We start from the raw sequence: 18526 nt of genomic DNA, 5'->3' as shown, positions 1-18526 counted from the left end.
TACCAGGAATACGAGGTACCGACGCTGAGGTTCGCGGAAGATTTATGTAGGTCGTATTTTCCATATTTCATTCTAATTGTAACGCGAGCGAGGGACCGAGCCGTGCGGTGGTCGGCGAATGTGTAAAATGCATAACGTTCCGCTGCTGGAGGCATCGCTCTGTCGCGTGCGAAGTGCCCCCACAGCAGATAGTACGGTGCTAGCCCGTTTTGTCATTATTCATCGCACCCGCAATGTTTACGCGTGTGAAGCACGCACTACTTACAAACAACAGCACATATAGTTTTTAGAGCGCAAACTTGGTGATATCCGATCAATGAAGTCGATGAAGTATAACGTAACGGTTGTTTTTATGATCTGAAGACGGGCCCCTATGGGAAGATAAATATCTACCGTCGTAGTAGGAGGAAGTCGTTATAAATCTTACATTAATTAAAACAGAAGATATGACAACATTTTAAGTACAATTTACTTTTGGTACTTTCAATAAATAGTTAATCAACAATTAAAAACAAATGTGAAGAATTTACATTAATACCTCTTTAATTAAACATTTAATGTTTAGGAAAATTATCTACATAGCGAGATATAATCATTTAAATGTTAACTCAAAGCAGCAAAGTCATAACACATTAACCTGCATTTTAAACTGAGAAGAGGTCACTATCTGACAGTTAAAGAGATGATATGGTGCAAAAAACTGAAATCAAAAACCACGGTAAAATAACCGGTTTAGTGTAGGTGACTTACAGTGAGTATGGAGCCGAGTTCTTGCACATAGATGCGTTCTGTCTGCAGTAGCTCGGCTAGCACGTGTCCGCGCCGCGCTCGCCGCGCCTCCGCGTCCTCGCCGCCAGAGCTCTCTGAACCACCTGATGTTTCCATCTGGAACAACACAATTAGATTTATCAATATAGGCAGTATTAAAATCAATGTATTGTCTATTTGATGTTTTTAAAGAAAAGAGATCTTCAAATCTTAGCGAATTTCATAATGTTTGTTGTATACTGAAATATCTATAATCTTCAATTGATATTCCAAGAGGGTGCTGGCACATAAGGAATATTTTTCTGAACACCTACTTTTGAATATAAACAATTTGAGAACATAGTGGCAGTAACCATGTTAATTATTATGCCTGCAATTTGGTCCATGATCGTCAGTCAATTCCTGATAACAAAGCAATTACAGATTTCTAGTTCAAAAACCTATTGTTACAATAATTGGATTTATTGTCGATTGATAAGCTTTTTTTGGTATTCCACTTTCTTTCAAAACAAAGAACTGATAAGTTTTTGCTATTTATGACATTTCAAAATAGCGTTATCACACTTTCGTATCTGAATCTAATTTTGGAACAGCAAAAACAATGCCAATTGGAATAAAGTTTTTATACTGATAATGTCAATCATAAGCAACAATTCAAAGAAAGAGAAAAGACTGCCTTAAAACATTTTAAAATTGCGTACCAATATAAAAGTAAATAAACGAATGGTAGACGACATACTTCATTTTAATTTCTTAATTTTGCATTGTCCTTTTCTATTTTGTACCTAATATCTATGTAAAATTATATAGTTGCGTTATTAACTATATTATTAGGCTAATGTTTCTCTTTGGTTTTGCTATATCTAATTTTTTACCCAACTGATAGTTTTGCCCCATGTTCTGTTACCGTTATTATCCCGTTAAAAGATAATTTTATGTGCTACAAACACGCTAAGCTCTGTTAGGTTAATGAGATCAAACTATAAAACAGTTTTACGATTGAGTTACTATTCTTCTTAGAGTTCATCATATCAAAAGGCCTTTGTAGTTTACATTTTTCTCCAACAGTTTGACGTTAATTATACTATTTCAAACTAATTTATACTAATATTACAAATGCGAAAGTTGAGATTGATGGATGAATATTTGTTAGAGTTTGAACGGCTGAACGGATTTGGATGAAATTGTTAGGATAAGATAGTCTGCAAGAACATATAGGCTAATTGCATTTGTTTTTTTTTAATTCCGCGCAGACGGAGTCGCGTCGCGGAAAGCTAGTACACAAATATGAACATTGCAGTTTATGCAGCAAAAAAGTTATGATTATATTACACTAGCTTTGGCCCCTACACTGTCCGCATGGAATTAAAAGAAATGTAAGTAACCATCGTGTTCTTCCAAACTATACTCTACATCTATGCCAAATTTCATCGATATCTGTTCAGCAGTTAAGGCCACAAATTCTAAAAAAATATCCATCTATGGCATTTATAATAGCAAGAAGTAAGATTCTTCAGAGTATTTGGAAAGTGTAGGCACAGACAAACAATTATTAAGTTGCTTCATTAATGTTTTAAATCTAAAACTAAGAATAAATGGAAACTACATCGATAAATGAAAATCGTATAAATTAATTTAATATCAAATTAATTCAATAAAACAGTGACACAGTATACAAAAGTACTACTATCAACGCATGCATTGATAAGGACGCTCTAAATTAATTAAACAATCAGCTTGAGTTTATTCACTCCTAACAAATAAATACTCACAGGTTTGTGTTGTTCTGTAAAATCTTTCACCATTTTGTATCCAGTTTTTAGCATAATATTTATAGCATCCATTTCTATAAACGAAACTTTATTGCCAACGATCGAACGTTATCATAAAATTAAGCATTTTAACACATCAACTGTCACAATTATATGATGAGTTTGATAAATGAATGATAGGAAATCACAGAACATGTTGAGCTCCGTCAAAAACGAGCAAGAATAAGGAACTGACGGCTTGAGCTCGGTCGGGATGCGAAGGGGACGCGGGAATACGTTGACTAAGTAAAAAAAGTGGTTGCCTCCACTTCGGATCGTGTGTAGATAATGCTCTACTTTGTAATGCGAAGAAACGAGTTATAAGGGAAGTCTAGTAAAAAATTAAAGTTAAAAGAACTTGAAGAAAATATGTTACAATTTAGTACTATATGCAAACATTTTATTTATACAGATCCATCTGCATTTAATATTTATCTTACAAATATTTAATGTTTGTTAGAGCTTGTAGCCTAAAAGGCTGAACGAATCTGGATGAAATTTGGCATAGATGTAAAGGCTAGTCTGGAAGAACACATAGGCTACTTTCTTTTGTTTTTATTAATACCACGCGGACGGAGTCGCGAGCGGAATCTAGTTGAATAATAACTTGATCTATTCTAATGAATTAATGTAATAATTAAAACCGATTAAAAGTTACTATTAAATGCTTAACTAATAATAAAAAAAATCTACTTTATCAAAATTTGGTAACCACTTGTGAAATTGCGAATTTCGAAGTAGAGCATCATTCATTTTGTATATTGCATCTATAGTACAGGACGAATGTGTGCAACTTACAACCCTGAGTGTTGCTTGTGTGTGTGTGTGTGTACATGTACGTATATTTACATGTGCCTGTAGTAGTAGAGCACACCTGCCGAGTTTCGTAGTTAGACTAGCTTCATGTTTAAATTCAATGGCATTGATCTCGGCTGTCCAAGTTAAAGGCCTTTATTCTCAAACATTTTTTGTATATTTTCTTAGAAACATCTGTGCGATCCATTGTTCTGAGTACCAGGCGGGCATGAGTTGAAGCACGTGCTGCACCACTGCGATGGCTCGACCTTTTTGTAACTTTAGGTTCACAAGAATCGAGGAAAATGTACAAAAAGTTATGAAGACATACTTGAAGTAATGTTCGAAAAATATTAGTTACCTTTTTTTAAGTCAGTATTATTGGAAATTAAAGAAATATACCAAACTATTTTTAAGATAGAACAACAAAACAACTAAAACGTCAAAAATAATGACGTAAAGCTTATCAGATCAAAGAATTATAGGATTAACTAGCTCATTTACATTCCCAACGAAGCCTTTCTAGGCTTAATCATGATTATATCTTTGAAAGTCTATAAAAATAAAGAAGTAGTCTATAAAAATAAAGAACTCTTTCGAAATTTACACACTAAATAAGGTTAAATACAAATTAAATCACATTATGCCGTACTTAATCTATGACCCTTACAGACGATGCACTTGAAATGTTTGATCAAATTACCGCCTCAATTACAATTTGGCGGGTCTTTGTAATGACGTAAGATACAACGAAGCCCCTTGTTATCTCGATTAGCAACAAGCCAGTGTTTTGGCAATGATAATTTTAAGTGTATGTATAGTACGTAGCAAGATGAAAACGTTTTTTACGCAAAGCATGTAGCATTTACACCCAATAAGCCAAAAAAAGAGTTGTATTTGAAGATTCATATGTAACTTTTTTCGTCATATGGTTTTGTAGTGTGTCGACATTCTGTGACAGTTTGCATATGTCATATGTTACGTGATAAGAATTAAAATAAAACTAAAATAACATAGTTGATCACTCCTAACATTTTAGGTTATGCTAGTTTATTACGAAAACCAAATACACTAGGCAGAAAATTGGTTACGCATTTTTAATAGAGCTCATATAAATGAGGAAAGGTTTATTAAAGTGTTTGTTTTAGTACTCGTTGCAGTAGAGGGTTAAGTTGCAAGGGTTCTGAAAGCTGTGACTCTAGTGGTGGCACGTGTTAAGCCATACCTATTTGTAGTACGTCTATTCTAAGTGCGAGTCATGATAGCTAAAAACCTAGTCTGTACATACTAATGATAGTGTTATATTAGTTTTTGTACTAACTAGCTGTTCCCGTGCGGCTTCATCCGCGTGAAATTATGAAAATTTTATTTTATTGTTTACATTTGTCAAATTATCAATTGCAAATGTCAAAATGACATGACATGACAAACCTTGGCAATCTTGCTTCCTTGATGTTGGCAGCAACTTATGGTCTCTTTTCCACATTAGGGTTTTTATTCAAAATATTTACCCCCTAAGTTTTATAGCGTGCAAATATATAGCCTAAAGCGAGACGTAAGTGTAGGGCTTTTTATTAAAAAAAAGAACTATTCAAAAATATGCTATAATTGCTGACATCTTAGGCAACAAAGAAGTGTGTGTTTACGCTTTGTTATAAAAGTAAAGATTACATTTTTACATCAAGAAATAAATAAAATAAAAAAATTAAATAATTTTTATTATTAAATCAGGTAAGTTACAAATTAATCAGTTGTAGGGACTTCCTTTTAAGTAACCAATAGGCACTTGTGTTAGGAAGTCCCGCTCTTCGAGAAATAAGATCTCATTGTTTAGATTAATAGGCTATTATGATAAGTGAAAATTTTACACATCCATAAATTTATGAAGATTATTTTTAATCTGTCTTTCACTGTTTATTGTATTTTAATATGTTCAGGATAATTTAAAATAATGTAATTCCTAAAGCATCGTGTGAAATATTTTAAGCATCACCGACATCTTTACTTTGAAAGGGTTTACGTTGAGCATTTATTTAAAAAACCAGACGGAAGTGTTTCGCAAAAACAGGATATGCGCCTACCTGTTTCGTCAACACTGGCGGAAGGCATTTTTTGTTCGTTTAAAATAAGTGAAAGCAAACAGCTGCACTAGAAAAATGGTGAGAGACAGGGATTTTGTTAACACTCACTTGGTTGTATTTAAACCAGAAAAGCAACTATTATTAAATGTCAACTACGTTTTAAAGTTACATACGAGTACATTATAGTCATGTTATATAATAACTACTTATTAGTAGTAAATACTCCATTGGTGACAAATAACAACAACTAAAAAAAAACAAACAGACTAATCGAGAAACTCCTTTTTTGAATTCAGATAAAAACCAATTGCTGATCCAGTTAACGGAAAACTAGCGTTATGATGCTTTCATGCAAAAATGAATATTAATAAGAATTCCAACGTAAGTAGAAAGCAAAGTAACGAGGCTTACACCCTGTGAACTATCAAAGACAATATGACAAGTGACCTCGAAGCAAAAACAGGAATAACAGTTGCGTAACTGAGAGAAACCGGGACGGGGCTCCCGTTATGACCGTTAGAGGCACAGGTTATATGGATGTTATGGGCAAGGTTATACTGGTTGCGGGAATTTGATTACCTAGCTACGGTTAATCGCAGACTTCGAGTCTATAGAGAATCTAAGTGTAAATACGTTAATAAGATTATCATGTGGAACGCAATAAGTGTTTTAACCTTTAATGCATGTTTTTTATAGACGAACAAGCTTCCGCCCGCGACACCGTCTGCGTAGAATTCAAACAAACAAAAATAAATAGCCTATGTGTTCTTCCAGACTATCCTCTACATCCATGCCAAATTTCATCGAGATCCGTTTAGCAGTTTAGGCTACAAACGCTAACAAACATCCATCCATCCATCTTAATCTTTCGCATTTATAATATTAGTATGAAGTATGATTATTAATTAATAGAAATTAAATATAGGCTAGTAAGTAGACTTTAGTGGGGTTGGTAATAATATGTACATTTATAGTGTTACGCAATAAACATTTATGTTTAATTTTTCACAAAATATAGTTAACAAGACCGACATCAGTTAGAAATACAAACCTATGACGTATTTGATTAAAATAGAATTTAAATATGTGAAATAACATAACCGGAAACGAAAAAAAAAATGTGAAAAGGTAAGTTTCTCAAATGCCCCCGAAATTATAATGTAGAACGTCATTTAAATTATCAGTTTAGTCGCCATGCCCACGGAATGCTTGCATAAGTTTCTGTAATTTTCCTTCGAGTAGTTTTTTAGAAAACTAACATTCGTGGTAGGCATCAAAAAACGATTAAAATATATGTAATATCAAGATAATATAGCAGATTTAATATAATGAATATTAACAATACTAAACTCTAAGTTTACACTTCCCATAAAAAACTACGTTTTACATTTCGAAATTAAATTTATTTCTATCAACTCGTAACAAAATCACATGTTTTATTTACCTACGGTATTGATTTATGTTTTTGTATTTCATATATTTAAAAAAAATAATTACCACAAATACATTACAAAAAACATGTCTCAATTTCTATTGTAAAGTCTTGCTTAAGTATTGTAAAATTTTCCTTTGAATTATACACTAAGCAACAATTCGATGTCACATGTCTGTTTTGTTTGCGTAACGACTTTTTATTTTATGGCAAAGGGCCATTTCTTAAAATTTATTCGTGTGGACAGGTAAGAAAGTATGTCGATTTGACAATATAATTAATACCTATTAGGTATTAAGATGAGGAAGTTCGATAACACCATCAAGTTACGAATCAGTTATGTCGTAGAAAAAAATACAAATATATATTTTAATTCTGTAACATATATCGTAATTGTTACGTCTAAGGTTGAACAAACAAAGTTGGAAATGTTAGCCACATATTGTTTTGGTTTTTTGTATGTTATAGGAACTTTTTAACTTACAAAACCTTATTGGCATCTTTATATTTCAGCCAAACTATTTGTGATAAATGTTTGGACGCACCACTGTTGTATAGATACTAGATACTATCTTAAGGTTAATCTGTAAGAGAAATTTATATTCGAAGCGTAAGTTATAAGAGAAATTATTTAAATTTGTGACACACTGGTTTAGAGCGCGCTGGGAGTATGGTCAAAGACTATAAACTTGCCTTTTCGTGACTCAGTTAATTTGTTTATACTCACTACTAACAATACATTTTGTTTATTTACGTAATGCAACACGGAGGCGTGGGTGGTGGGAAAGTAAAAATAGTTACTAATGTTCCATATTTGGGTTAATTGTGTAATGTATTAGAAATCTTAAAATAACAGGATCGTTTCTTCAATCCGTGTTCAAGATTTTAAACGGTAATTCTATATGTTTTATTAGATTTAACGAATAAAACTACTCGTATTTAAAACTCTCTATAGTATGGTAATTCCATACGAAAGAGCAACTACCATAATGTAACCAAATGACCTTCAATCGAGAGTTCATCTAACGTAGGTTCAATGATAGTTTTGTACAAAATGGTTGAAGTTCAAGGAAAGTTTAGATTAGGGATTAAGTTAAGATAAAGATACGTAATAGTCTAATGGTTTCGAGTACGGACTACCGATCTTGCGGTCGTAGTTTCGAATCCCACCATTCGACTATTGTCGTGAACCATATCCTAGCACAAGCCTAAAGCTTAGTTGGTGTTTAAAGGAAATATTAGTAAACTAACATATATCTACTAATATAAAATAGCTCATGTGTTGTGTGGTTTAAGTAAATACTAAATAAATAATTGTTGGCTATAAAATTGACCACTTACGGTAATTTTCCACGATAGTTCTTCCAATACTTGAACCCACCCTATGTGGTAACTGGATACCCTTTTGGTTATTGTTTGTGTTGTGCTTGTATCTGGATTCTCATCTTGTTTGTTGGCATTCCTTAGCACTACACTTTCACTGTCCGCTTCTGAGACATCTATTGACGTCATTTTAGCACTCGTTAGTTTTTGCTTTGTTATTAGACAGTTCATTGCACTTTACTGTTGACTAAAATGATTGAATTTCATCACACCACTTTTTGTACTATTCCATTTATTGTTAGTGTACGATAAGTCTGTTTGTGAACTTAATTAGAGCTGTACAGATTGTATTAATACAGAAGCTAATGTTTGCTGAACAGGCCAAAGTACGGCTTCCGGCAACATTTAAGTGATAATATGACTAATTGCTCCAGGCATCTGTTGATTATGTAGACCAGAAAGATAAATACCAAATTCAAGGCTTTACGATATTGGATTTGCAAAACAACCTTTGATTACACTTCATTTGTTTTTAATTTCTTTCATATTAAAAACGAATTGATGTAAATTGGTAGAGTAGTACTTTAATGTGTAAAAAACATTAACGTCATAAAACAAAATGCAACATTCTGCAGAATTTGGAGCACGAGATAACGACTTTAACAAAATGGAGCATCCGGCACAGACTGCAAGGTTTTGCCATATTACAACGCAATTAATTTGTTGTACTAACACATTATAAAGTAAACATTTATAATATGTCGTTCCATTTAATTATATATTACACATTATTAAAGTACAAAAAAGATTTCTAAATAAATAAACTAGTTCTTCACAAATCCCTCCTGCCGAAAAGTAAATAAAAGGATGATTTTAAAATTATTTACATGGATCATGACCTTTAAATTAACAGTGTAATCTAAGTACTGGGCTTCTAGGTCGTCTATTATTTATGATTATAAACTGCAGTCCTTTTTGTATTGGAGATCGAAGTGTGTTTATAGCGGGCATCACGGAGAGATGGGGCCGTCCGTGGAATTAATTGCGTTGACCCGGATGGTCGCAATGGCTGTACCGTTTCGAGACGAATTTACGCGGACCGCGATCACGCATAGCCAGGGCTGTCTAAAACAATCGTTACGATATGAATATGATATAGAAATAAACTAAAGTAATTTAGGTAGAAAAAATCAGCATGCGATAGCCCTATAGTGTTTAAAAACCGTAAGGCAAAATGCCTGCGGCTCACATAAATTTCTCCTACACTTTGACACAGGCTTTCTCTCTTGGGAGAGGGCGGACCTTTTATCTTTGGCCATACGTGCCGTATAAATGTTAACAACTTATTTTCACTAAAGGAAATTTAATGATCGATATTGAACTCTTGAACCTTTGACGGGTCCTCAAAATAACAAGATCCTTGTTAAATGTTTTCATATACATAAAATGTTAATGATTTTGAGATGTGGAAAGTTTTCATTACATTATAGAGCATTTGGCAACCCTAAGGCTTAAATCTGAAAAACCGGTAATGTCCAAATGGCACGTGATGTGGCACAACGCTGTAGAAATTCGGAAACACGTTGCCCGCGGAAACATTCACAACGACCTTCAAAATCGAAATGGAAATCGGAAGGTGGCATTATTTATGTATCGCTGCTTATAACCCCGTTTTCCCTTCAAGATTAAGTATCATTATTGTTTGTATTATATAACTCTGCCGCATCCATGATTATTTATTTCGTAATGCGCGATTAGACTGATGATGCTTGGGAACGAAAACTGAACTAAAATCATTAGAACTCATTACTAAGTATCAGATGTAAACAGGGCTATCAGAATACACTCATCGGTTATCTCCTACGTTGTGTATACCGACTATCTGATATCTTATGTCGTTAAAGAGATATTAAAGCATTTTTTCATTGTATACGACGTTAAATATATGTTTAGTTTTCCGTCGGAAGTATTATATCATGTGTAATCTTTGTGCAAAGCATCGAGATAGTCTGACCCGCGACCCTGGCCGTCGCGACGTTATATTGTGCTTTCGTTTAATTGATGACTGAGTTATCATAACGTATTAAATATTGAATAATTATATAAGCAAGATAGATGACATCTGGCATAATTACAATAGTATAATTTATTGAATTAATAACTTAACGCTACTAAGTATTCACCATCACCAAATATTACGTGACACCTTTAACCATCCCTCTCTTCTATTCCTATGTCCCTAAAGTGGGACAAAGGGCGTCCACAGTACGCCGCCAGCTCGCTCTGTCCTGGGCACTGCGTTGTGTCTCGGACCATACATATTAAAAATTTAGTATACGATTTAACTACTACTAAGCATACTGACGTATATTTCATATTTCATTGTCATTTAGGTCTTTAATTATATTAATACATCACCAATGTGGTCGATGACGTAGGTAAGTCGGACTTCCTTAACACTGCCGCCCATTTATGCATCAATAATTTTCTCGGTTTCTCTTTCCCCGTATGTGTATTACAGAAAGTAATGATACGTTACTGTTACCTAGTCATTACCAGCAATCATGTGTAGAAAGTCAATTGCTAACTAAATTTGTTTGAAAAGATATTAAAGGTTTACCTTAGAAGTGTATTACCTAACTTCGGTAGGGACATATATGGAGCTGGTGATGAAGATGTTGATAGAAGCTTTTGCTACTATTAGATAGGTTTCTAGTTATTTCTTACCTAACTTCTTTGATTTGTCGACTACTCTAGCCTCCACAATGGATTATAAATCTTAAACCCTATATTATGAATGAAATATTAGTATCTATTGACTATTACAAAGTATTTACTATTTATTGACCTAGTACTTCTTGCCGTGCGCGGATGGTCATACCAAGCTGTGCCAAATGACCATAAATGAAATTAGTGCCCGACCCGACAGACCTTAATAGCGTCAAGGCATCAGGAGGTGGCTCACGTAGATGAAAAGTGGATCGAGGGCCTGTCAGATGCAATGAGAATACGACCGCCTTTTATAACATCAATCTAAAGTTTATTAGAAAGCGTGATTATAAAAAGTAACTCTTTTGCATTTCTTACTCACTGGCACTCCTTTTCACATGAAGTAATCTAGTCATATATACTTAAGGCCCTACCGAATTCTGAAACAATATTAAAACATGTTCCAGGTTTTTAAATAATAAGGCCAAGCTCAAACTCTAAATTCCTTACAAAATTTGACGTCTGACAGTTTGTAAGCGGCGCTCATGAAGCGAACTATTCAAGATTCATTTTAGTATTTTGCTGTTAGTATTTTAAATCTAATTTATCATGGACGTGATATTAGACTTGGTTGGCAACAAAAAACAGACTGACAACATTATAAGATGTAATTTATTTGACAAGTTTGGTACGCCTGAAATATTTGAGAACTAATGCTTTGTTACATGTTAAACTAATAAATCGTAAGTAAATACATAAGTTCCCATAACTTTAACTCAGCGCATTAACATAATTCATTGGAAGGAATTTACACTTAATATAAATTAGGTCTTACTGCTAATGTAGAATGTAAAATCGGTGTGAATTCCAAGAATTGCAACAATTCAAACATAACAAGATCCAATTCCATCGAAGCGAAGTTTGCGATAAACGACGCTACTCAGTGACGCTTCTCAAGGGATCGTGTTACTTTCAAAAGAATTAAGGTGGTTGAATTCTTAAATCAAAACCTTACTAAATTCTATTGTAATCTATTGCATCTATTGGTTTAATTTTTTGCGTATGACAATAATGTCTTGAAGAAGAAATGCACATTGCATACTTGAATTGTAAAGTTTCAGACAACTGTATAAAACAGTGAAAATAGGGCTTAAAGTTACACAGAACAGATCAAGCTTTGGCATGATTGATGAAAATAACCATTAACTGAAGAAATCGATAACCAGGTCGTTAGGCATTTGAATTTCTTCATATAAATTGTGAACGTGCAAAAACTAGAGCATATCAAATGACTTATCAGATTTTAATACTATGTAGAAAATGCATCTTAATATTTTGGTTCACTTTCACTCTCTAAACTTCTTCACTCAATAAACATATTAAATTCCTCGTTCAGAAGTTTTACCTATAATTTCTTACCTCGGACTTAAGTATCCTTAAATAACTTTGTACCTAATATTTGAGATTATGGTGAAGTAATTTAAACTATTCGTAATGAAAATTGTTATTGTGGTCTGTCTTTGCGGTTAAAATTTCGTAACATTAAACAAAACGCAACCCATGTTTACTGATTTGAGGTTATCAAAGGACGACTTGGTAACTGGAACCAGAGTTGGAATAACAAACCAATATATACTGCAATTATCCAATATTCTTCGAGCGAAATACAGGATGTATTTATATTTATAGTTTAGTATCATCACAGACAAGAGCGAGTCATTGTAATGATAAAAATTGATGGTGAATCATAACGCAATTCCCGCAATATAATGGCACCACGACGTCCTCATGACACATGAAGGAAGAAGGGGAATCAGATGATAAAATGAGAGATAAATTAATAAACAAAAATACAGCAATTGTAACATAATTTATATGTAAACATAGGTGTTACTAATAAAGAGCAGCGACGAAAACTACACGGTACCGGTGCGTTCCACTGGTGATCCCGGAACCCTCAAATCGCACATGAGGGCGGCCACCTAGGGGGGTTTTTAGTGAGTAGAAATCTCACATAACCCTGTCTTTTCATACAAAACAGGGTATCTTAAGAAGATTTCCCCCCCTAACCTAAAAAAAGGTGTTACTAATAAACTAAATGGTTTATGGATAACACCGTCGCATTTATCAGGACAGTTGTAATCAAGTAACAAATACTCATAAATGAAGATAGATTAAATCAAATTAAGATTACAATGTTTTAAACCAACCTTATAATTACATTTAAAACACATTGTATAATATTAATAATCTACATCTATAGTGGTTACATTCTCTGTGGTTTCAATGAAACTGCGTTGGTAAAGGTCACGGCTATAACAAATTCTACGTTCAGAATTCATAAAGCATACTATGAGTTGTTGTGTATAATAATTAAAATTACGGAATTCACGTAATTTTAATTACCTTGGATTTATTGCTATTATTATAACTGTAGGAATGATTATAATCGTACGAAGACTTTTTCAATTTTTTTGCAGAATTAAATATTTGTTTTACATTATTAAGGGCCTGTCATACCAAATTGTAAATTGTCTGATAACAATCCAACGCTTAAAATATGTGTTGAAAATATCGGATTTTGTTCCCATATCTGACGATGACGTCATTTTTAAACTATCTATATGGTGGGACAGGCCCTAATTTATTTATTTTGATAAGTGTGGAAAAATAATGTTACAGTTCAACTATACAAGTATTTCCTTTATGGAAATTTCTAGAAGAAATTTTATTTTGTTATGAGAATAACCACGTTGTTTAATATTTCATACTTCAATGGAAAACGTAAAGACCGGAGTGACCACAGACCACATGTTTAGAACAAGTTCTGTTGCAGATGGCTCGTGGTCAAGCAAGGTTTGAGAGCTTGTTACATGCACAAGGGGACAAACGAGTAATAAATCAATATAAACTTTTATTGTTTATATCGAATAGTCCATCATTATTGTGATTTAATTGAATTGGGGTTGATTTTTTCTTAATCTCTTTTAATTCGAAGAATATTTTGTAAGACAGGTTATTTAGATATGAAAGCTGGAAGAGTGGCACATATTGTGAAGTTTCGTAGGACAAAAAGAACAGTTTGATGATGTGTTTATAAAACTAATTAAATACAATGAATAGTGAGATAAAGTGTTAACGTAATATAAATGACTATTACAAATGTTAGTCAATCCTGTGGTTGTGCTGTTCATTCAAATAATTTTGTCTAGAATATTTTTAGGTTTTCCGTTGCGTACTCGGATTTTCCGAATTTACCAATTGAATATCAATGTGATAATAAAATACAGACATACGTTAAATCTGATTCATATTGTTTAAAATATTATGTTCAACATTATTTTCGGTATATTGAAAATGTGTGATACGTGCTTAATATGAAGTGCCAGATATTAATATAACATTTGAATAATAATCAAATACAATAAATTAATATTTTTTAGTTTTTAAAAGATAATTTAAAGTTAAGAAGTGTCGGATGCAAAAACCAACTTAGCAGCGTCAGCGTAAAGTAAAGTACACATAGCTAAAATAACATTAAGATTGGTACTTACAATTTTCGTTTAATATTAACATATTATTTAAGGATATACTGACCTCGCCCAATATAAAGTGTAAAATCTGATCTTGACTATACATGAAAATATTTAGAGCAGGATGTTAAGACCTTAATACAAGAGGCCATTTTTATTTCGAACAATTTACTTTGCATATTACAAATAAGTTAACGTTAGTGAATATCACCACCACCATCATCATCATCATCATCATCATCATCATCATCATCATCATCATCATCTGCCTGAGTTAACCCCACTAATGTATTGCACCAAGCATTCATCAGCCAGATAGATATATCATCCGTCAACTCAGTCATCACTCCCTTCTCGATCACGTCACTATTCACGCAATCCATCTGTTTTTACACTAAACTAACTATTCAGTACAATATTAATACATTGCATACAATAAAATTCCTGTATGTTATAATAAGTAAGTTATTTCTTTATTATGTTTCACATTCCCGATAAAGTTTATCTTTTAAAATCATATGCTAGGTTACGTGAGAAATGAGGAGCAAAGTAAGAATTGTTTAACTAATAGAGTAGTGAGAACATTAGTTGCTAACGACGGTTAATGTTTGCAGAACAAACAGTCGGTTAGCGGAGTTAAATAGCTCTTTGTTCTTGATGCCGGATGCCTACTAGTAAGGTCGTAGCCAAATTCGTCTAATTATGCTATGATATATCGTTGATATGCAGTTTATATAGAACAATCGGATCTGTAAATGTAATATTGGAATTCAGGATAGCAATTTTCTGAAGAAATCAAGAAGCAATCTGAGATGAAAGAGCTACTAAAAGTTATAGACGTTCCACCTTGGTTGAGGAGAAGATATAACTATAATATACGCATATTAGACACTGCAATACAACACAAAATGGTCTTTAAACTATAAGCACAATTTACACTACACTTTCTCGTCATCATAACTATTAATTTAAATAATAAAAATCACATCAAATAATGAAAATGAACGCGTTGTTAGCGTGGTAAACGTGAACTGATTAAGGAAAACTTAGCTAGTTAAGTTATCGAAATAATTATGGCGTGCTTTCCTTATGACCGGCTATTTTGTCCAGTGCTGGTTTATGTTCGGTGGTGAATTTGGTACTTTTGGTCGTAACTTTGATTCTCGATTAAATAAAAGTCATATATCTTATTTAATGTATTAAATAACTAAAATTAGCATTGTGAGGAAATTTCTAGAGTATTCTGACACCGCGTGGGTTGGGGTTTAAATAACTATGTCTGATATATTATAATTTCGACGCATCTTTTCTTAAAAGACAAATATACGTAATTTGACATTCCTAACTATTTATATAGAAAATAGGTGATAAAATTAGCATACAGCGATATCATAAGTACCTACTTAAAGCATCTTCAACGTGCATTATCAATTACAACAAGCGCTACATTGTTTGTTGCTTCTAGAAGAATCTCGAAGAACGTGCTTAACTTTAAAACATTCGGATGATTTAATTTTATTGCTTGTATTTCAATTTTATTTTGGAATGGTAAAGATGAGAATGAGAGTCATTAATTTAAAGTGGTCTTTATTAATTTAGTCTATTTCGGATCTCGGTAATAGGTACAAAACAAATAAATATAACAAGATCGATTGTATCAGTCTTTTCGTGCCAACTAAGTTTGTAATTGTCTAATCAGCTCAAGTTTACTAAAGTTATTAACCGTGATCTTAAAACATTACACATAAATACGATAAGACATAAAGAGAAACTGTTTAACGACTCTATCAATATGTATTTAAGAATAAAAGAAATTCAAAGCCTAACAAAGTATTATTGCGAATTCAATATATTTTAACAGTTAACTCCAAATTAAGCCGGTATGATGCAGTGTTTCGGTGTTTTGGTTTGAGAGCTGTCGAGGATCAAATATGTTTACGAGATAACAGACCATAAACAGTAGAGCATTACAGCTTAGTTTCATATGACAAATTGGAAAGATGAGACATGTTTGGATCAGTGTGTCTATAAATTCGCGTGAGTTATCCAATGCGATGTGAAAGGCCGGCCGACATATGTTAATGTGGTTGTTAGAAATCGGAAAACGACGACGCCGGGTACCGTTTGGACGGCAGTGGTTCGGACAGCACTACACGGGTTCGATTTACGAATTTTATCGGTTAATCAAATCAGCGAATCGGAACGTGTTTTGTTAGACACGTTTGTGACACATTTAACGGAAGTAGTTTCACTATCAAATTGATACGTTTATTCGCTCATGTTTACACTGTTGTGTATTGTTGCATAAGCGGTTTGAAAAAGGTACATCTAACATTTCTTTTATAAGGTTTGATATAAAAAATGCCTGTTATACTACGGAAAGTGAAACCCATGCTTAGCTTCTATTTAGGCGTCTGGCGCTCAGCCAATTTAAAATCTCTCGACGTCCCTTTAAGGCATATAACAGTAACGAATCACAACAGTACATGAAAAATAATTAAATCAGCGGAAAACTTCACTTTAGCAAATTTCATTTACACCCTGTTAATATACAACTTTAAATCGTAATCACCCGAAGTTTGTTGTTGAATAAAGATGCTTGAAACTGAAGATAATTTTGATAAATATAAATATAATCTACATAGATTTGCCAGTGGCAGAATTGTTTGAATAGACCTATATAATTTCTCTTCCCCTTATAAAGACAAACATTTATCAAAGTTTTGTCGCTATGCGACTAATGTGCCAGTAATTGACAATTAAAACAAAGGTGACCCTTCAATAAAGGGGACCAATTTAATTACATCAAGTGGTCATTTATAACCGTAACTAAGGAGTTCGGAATTGTTAAAGCAACCGTTATAAAATAATATTGTAGATAGTACGTTATGAATGTTTTATAATTGTTTCGGGATTTCATATCATACTAATATTATAAATGCGAAAGTTTAGATGGATGGATGGATGTTTGTTAGAGTTTGTAGCCTAAACGGCTTAATAGATCTCGATGGAATTTGGCATTGACGTAGAGTATGGTCTGTAAGAACACATAGGCTATTCACTTTTGTTTTTTTAATTCCACGCGGGCGAAGTCGCGGGCGAAAGCTAGTGTTTAATATTTATTTGTAACATCAGGTGACCGCCATGTTACAATAAATGTTGTTTTATTACATTGTTTAATGATTCATATATTTGTACACCACCAGAGTTATTTAAAATTCTTACAAAGCCTGCAAAGTTGCAATTTTTCAAGACTAAAATAGTAATTTATTTTAACTACTTCAAGGTAATAGATGTAATGGCCTACATTTGCCTCCACATACAAGACATTGTATACAAGTGCGTAGTCCAAAGATTCAATATTATTACCAAAAACAATTAATGGCCGGTTTCTCAGTTACATTTAATCATTCGTTGGTATTTTGGGTTCGATAAGTTCAAGAATGAATTAAGCAACTCGAGTTTACTCCATAAAATTTAGTTCAAAAATTGAAATTTATTAAATGGAAACTTCAGCATCCCAGCATTAAACGTCCTTTTGACAGTTTAACTGTTATTTAATACTGTTAGGTAAGTTTTCGTAAGGTAATATTATATTATGTAATCACAAATATGTAAATTATATTTACTAGGCTGATAAAACTAAATGTCGGAAGTCAGTGACAAAGATAACTGAGAAGTAACTTCCGAATATTAAATAATTTGACACAATTACGAAAGTTCCCATCAACTTAATAAATTCATTTATTTTTAGTAACAATCTTGTACTTTCCACTTTCATTAACGTTAATTTTAGTCCCTTTGCCGTTCCACCTTTTTCTTATAAGAGAAGGATTGGATGGGAAAGTGGATTTGATGGTGGAGACGCATAGGAAGGGGAAATATCCTCTTTATGTGCGTCTCCTCCTCCGTCGATTTAGGGTAGGCAACGCATCAGCAATTGCGGATGACTATGGGCAGCGGTCGCTTCGCCATTTTGTAGTATTTAGGTGGCCGCTTGCTCGTTTGCCACCTTTTTGTATATAAAAAATCAACGTTTGAACGAAAAATAATTAAAGATTGATAAAAAAATAT

General features: G+C 33.0%; 1 protein-coding gene across 7 annotated transcripts in view; it reads right to left on the bottom strand.

Moving 5' to 3' along the window:
• The window catches only part of LOC106111857 (guanine nucleotide exchange factor DBS-like), a 71219-nt gene that overhangs the window by 8230 nt on the left and 44463 nt on the right, over positions 1-18526 (bottom strand). For all 7 annotated transcript variants that reach the window (XR_001226203.1, XM_013294014.1, XM_013294015.1 and 4 more), the window contains exon 12: positions 751-885. Coding sequence is in view for 6 of the 7 variants with exons in the window: in XM_013294014.1 (XP_013149468.1) it covers positions 751-885 (135 nt within the window). In the remaining variant the exon portion in view is untranslated. The remainder of the gene's footprint in view (positions 1-750; positions 886-18526) is intronic.

The sequence above is a fragment of the Papilio polytes genome, unplaced genomic scaffold (assembly GCF_000836215.1).
Source record: "Papilio polytes unplaced genomic scaffold, Ppol_1.0 DF824146.1, whole genome shotgun sequence".
Classification (NCBI taxonomy): domain Eukaryota; kingdom Metazoa; phylum Arthropoda; class Insecta; order Lepidoptera; family Papilionidae; genus Papilio; species Papilio polytes.
Note: the sequence above shows the minus strand (reverse complement) of the source record. Positions and strands in the feature narration are given on the sequence as shown.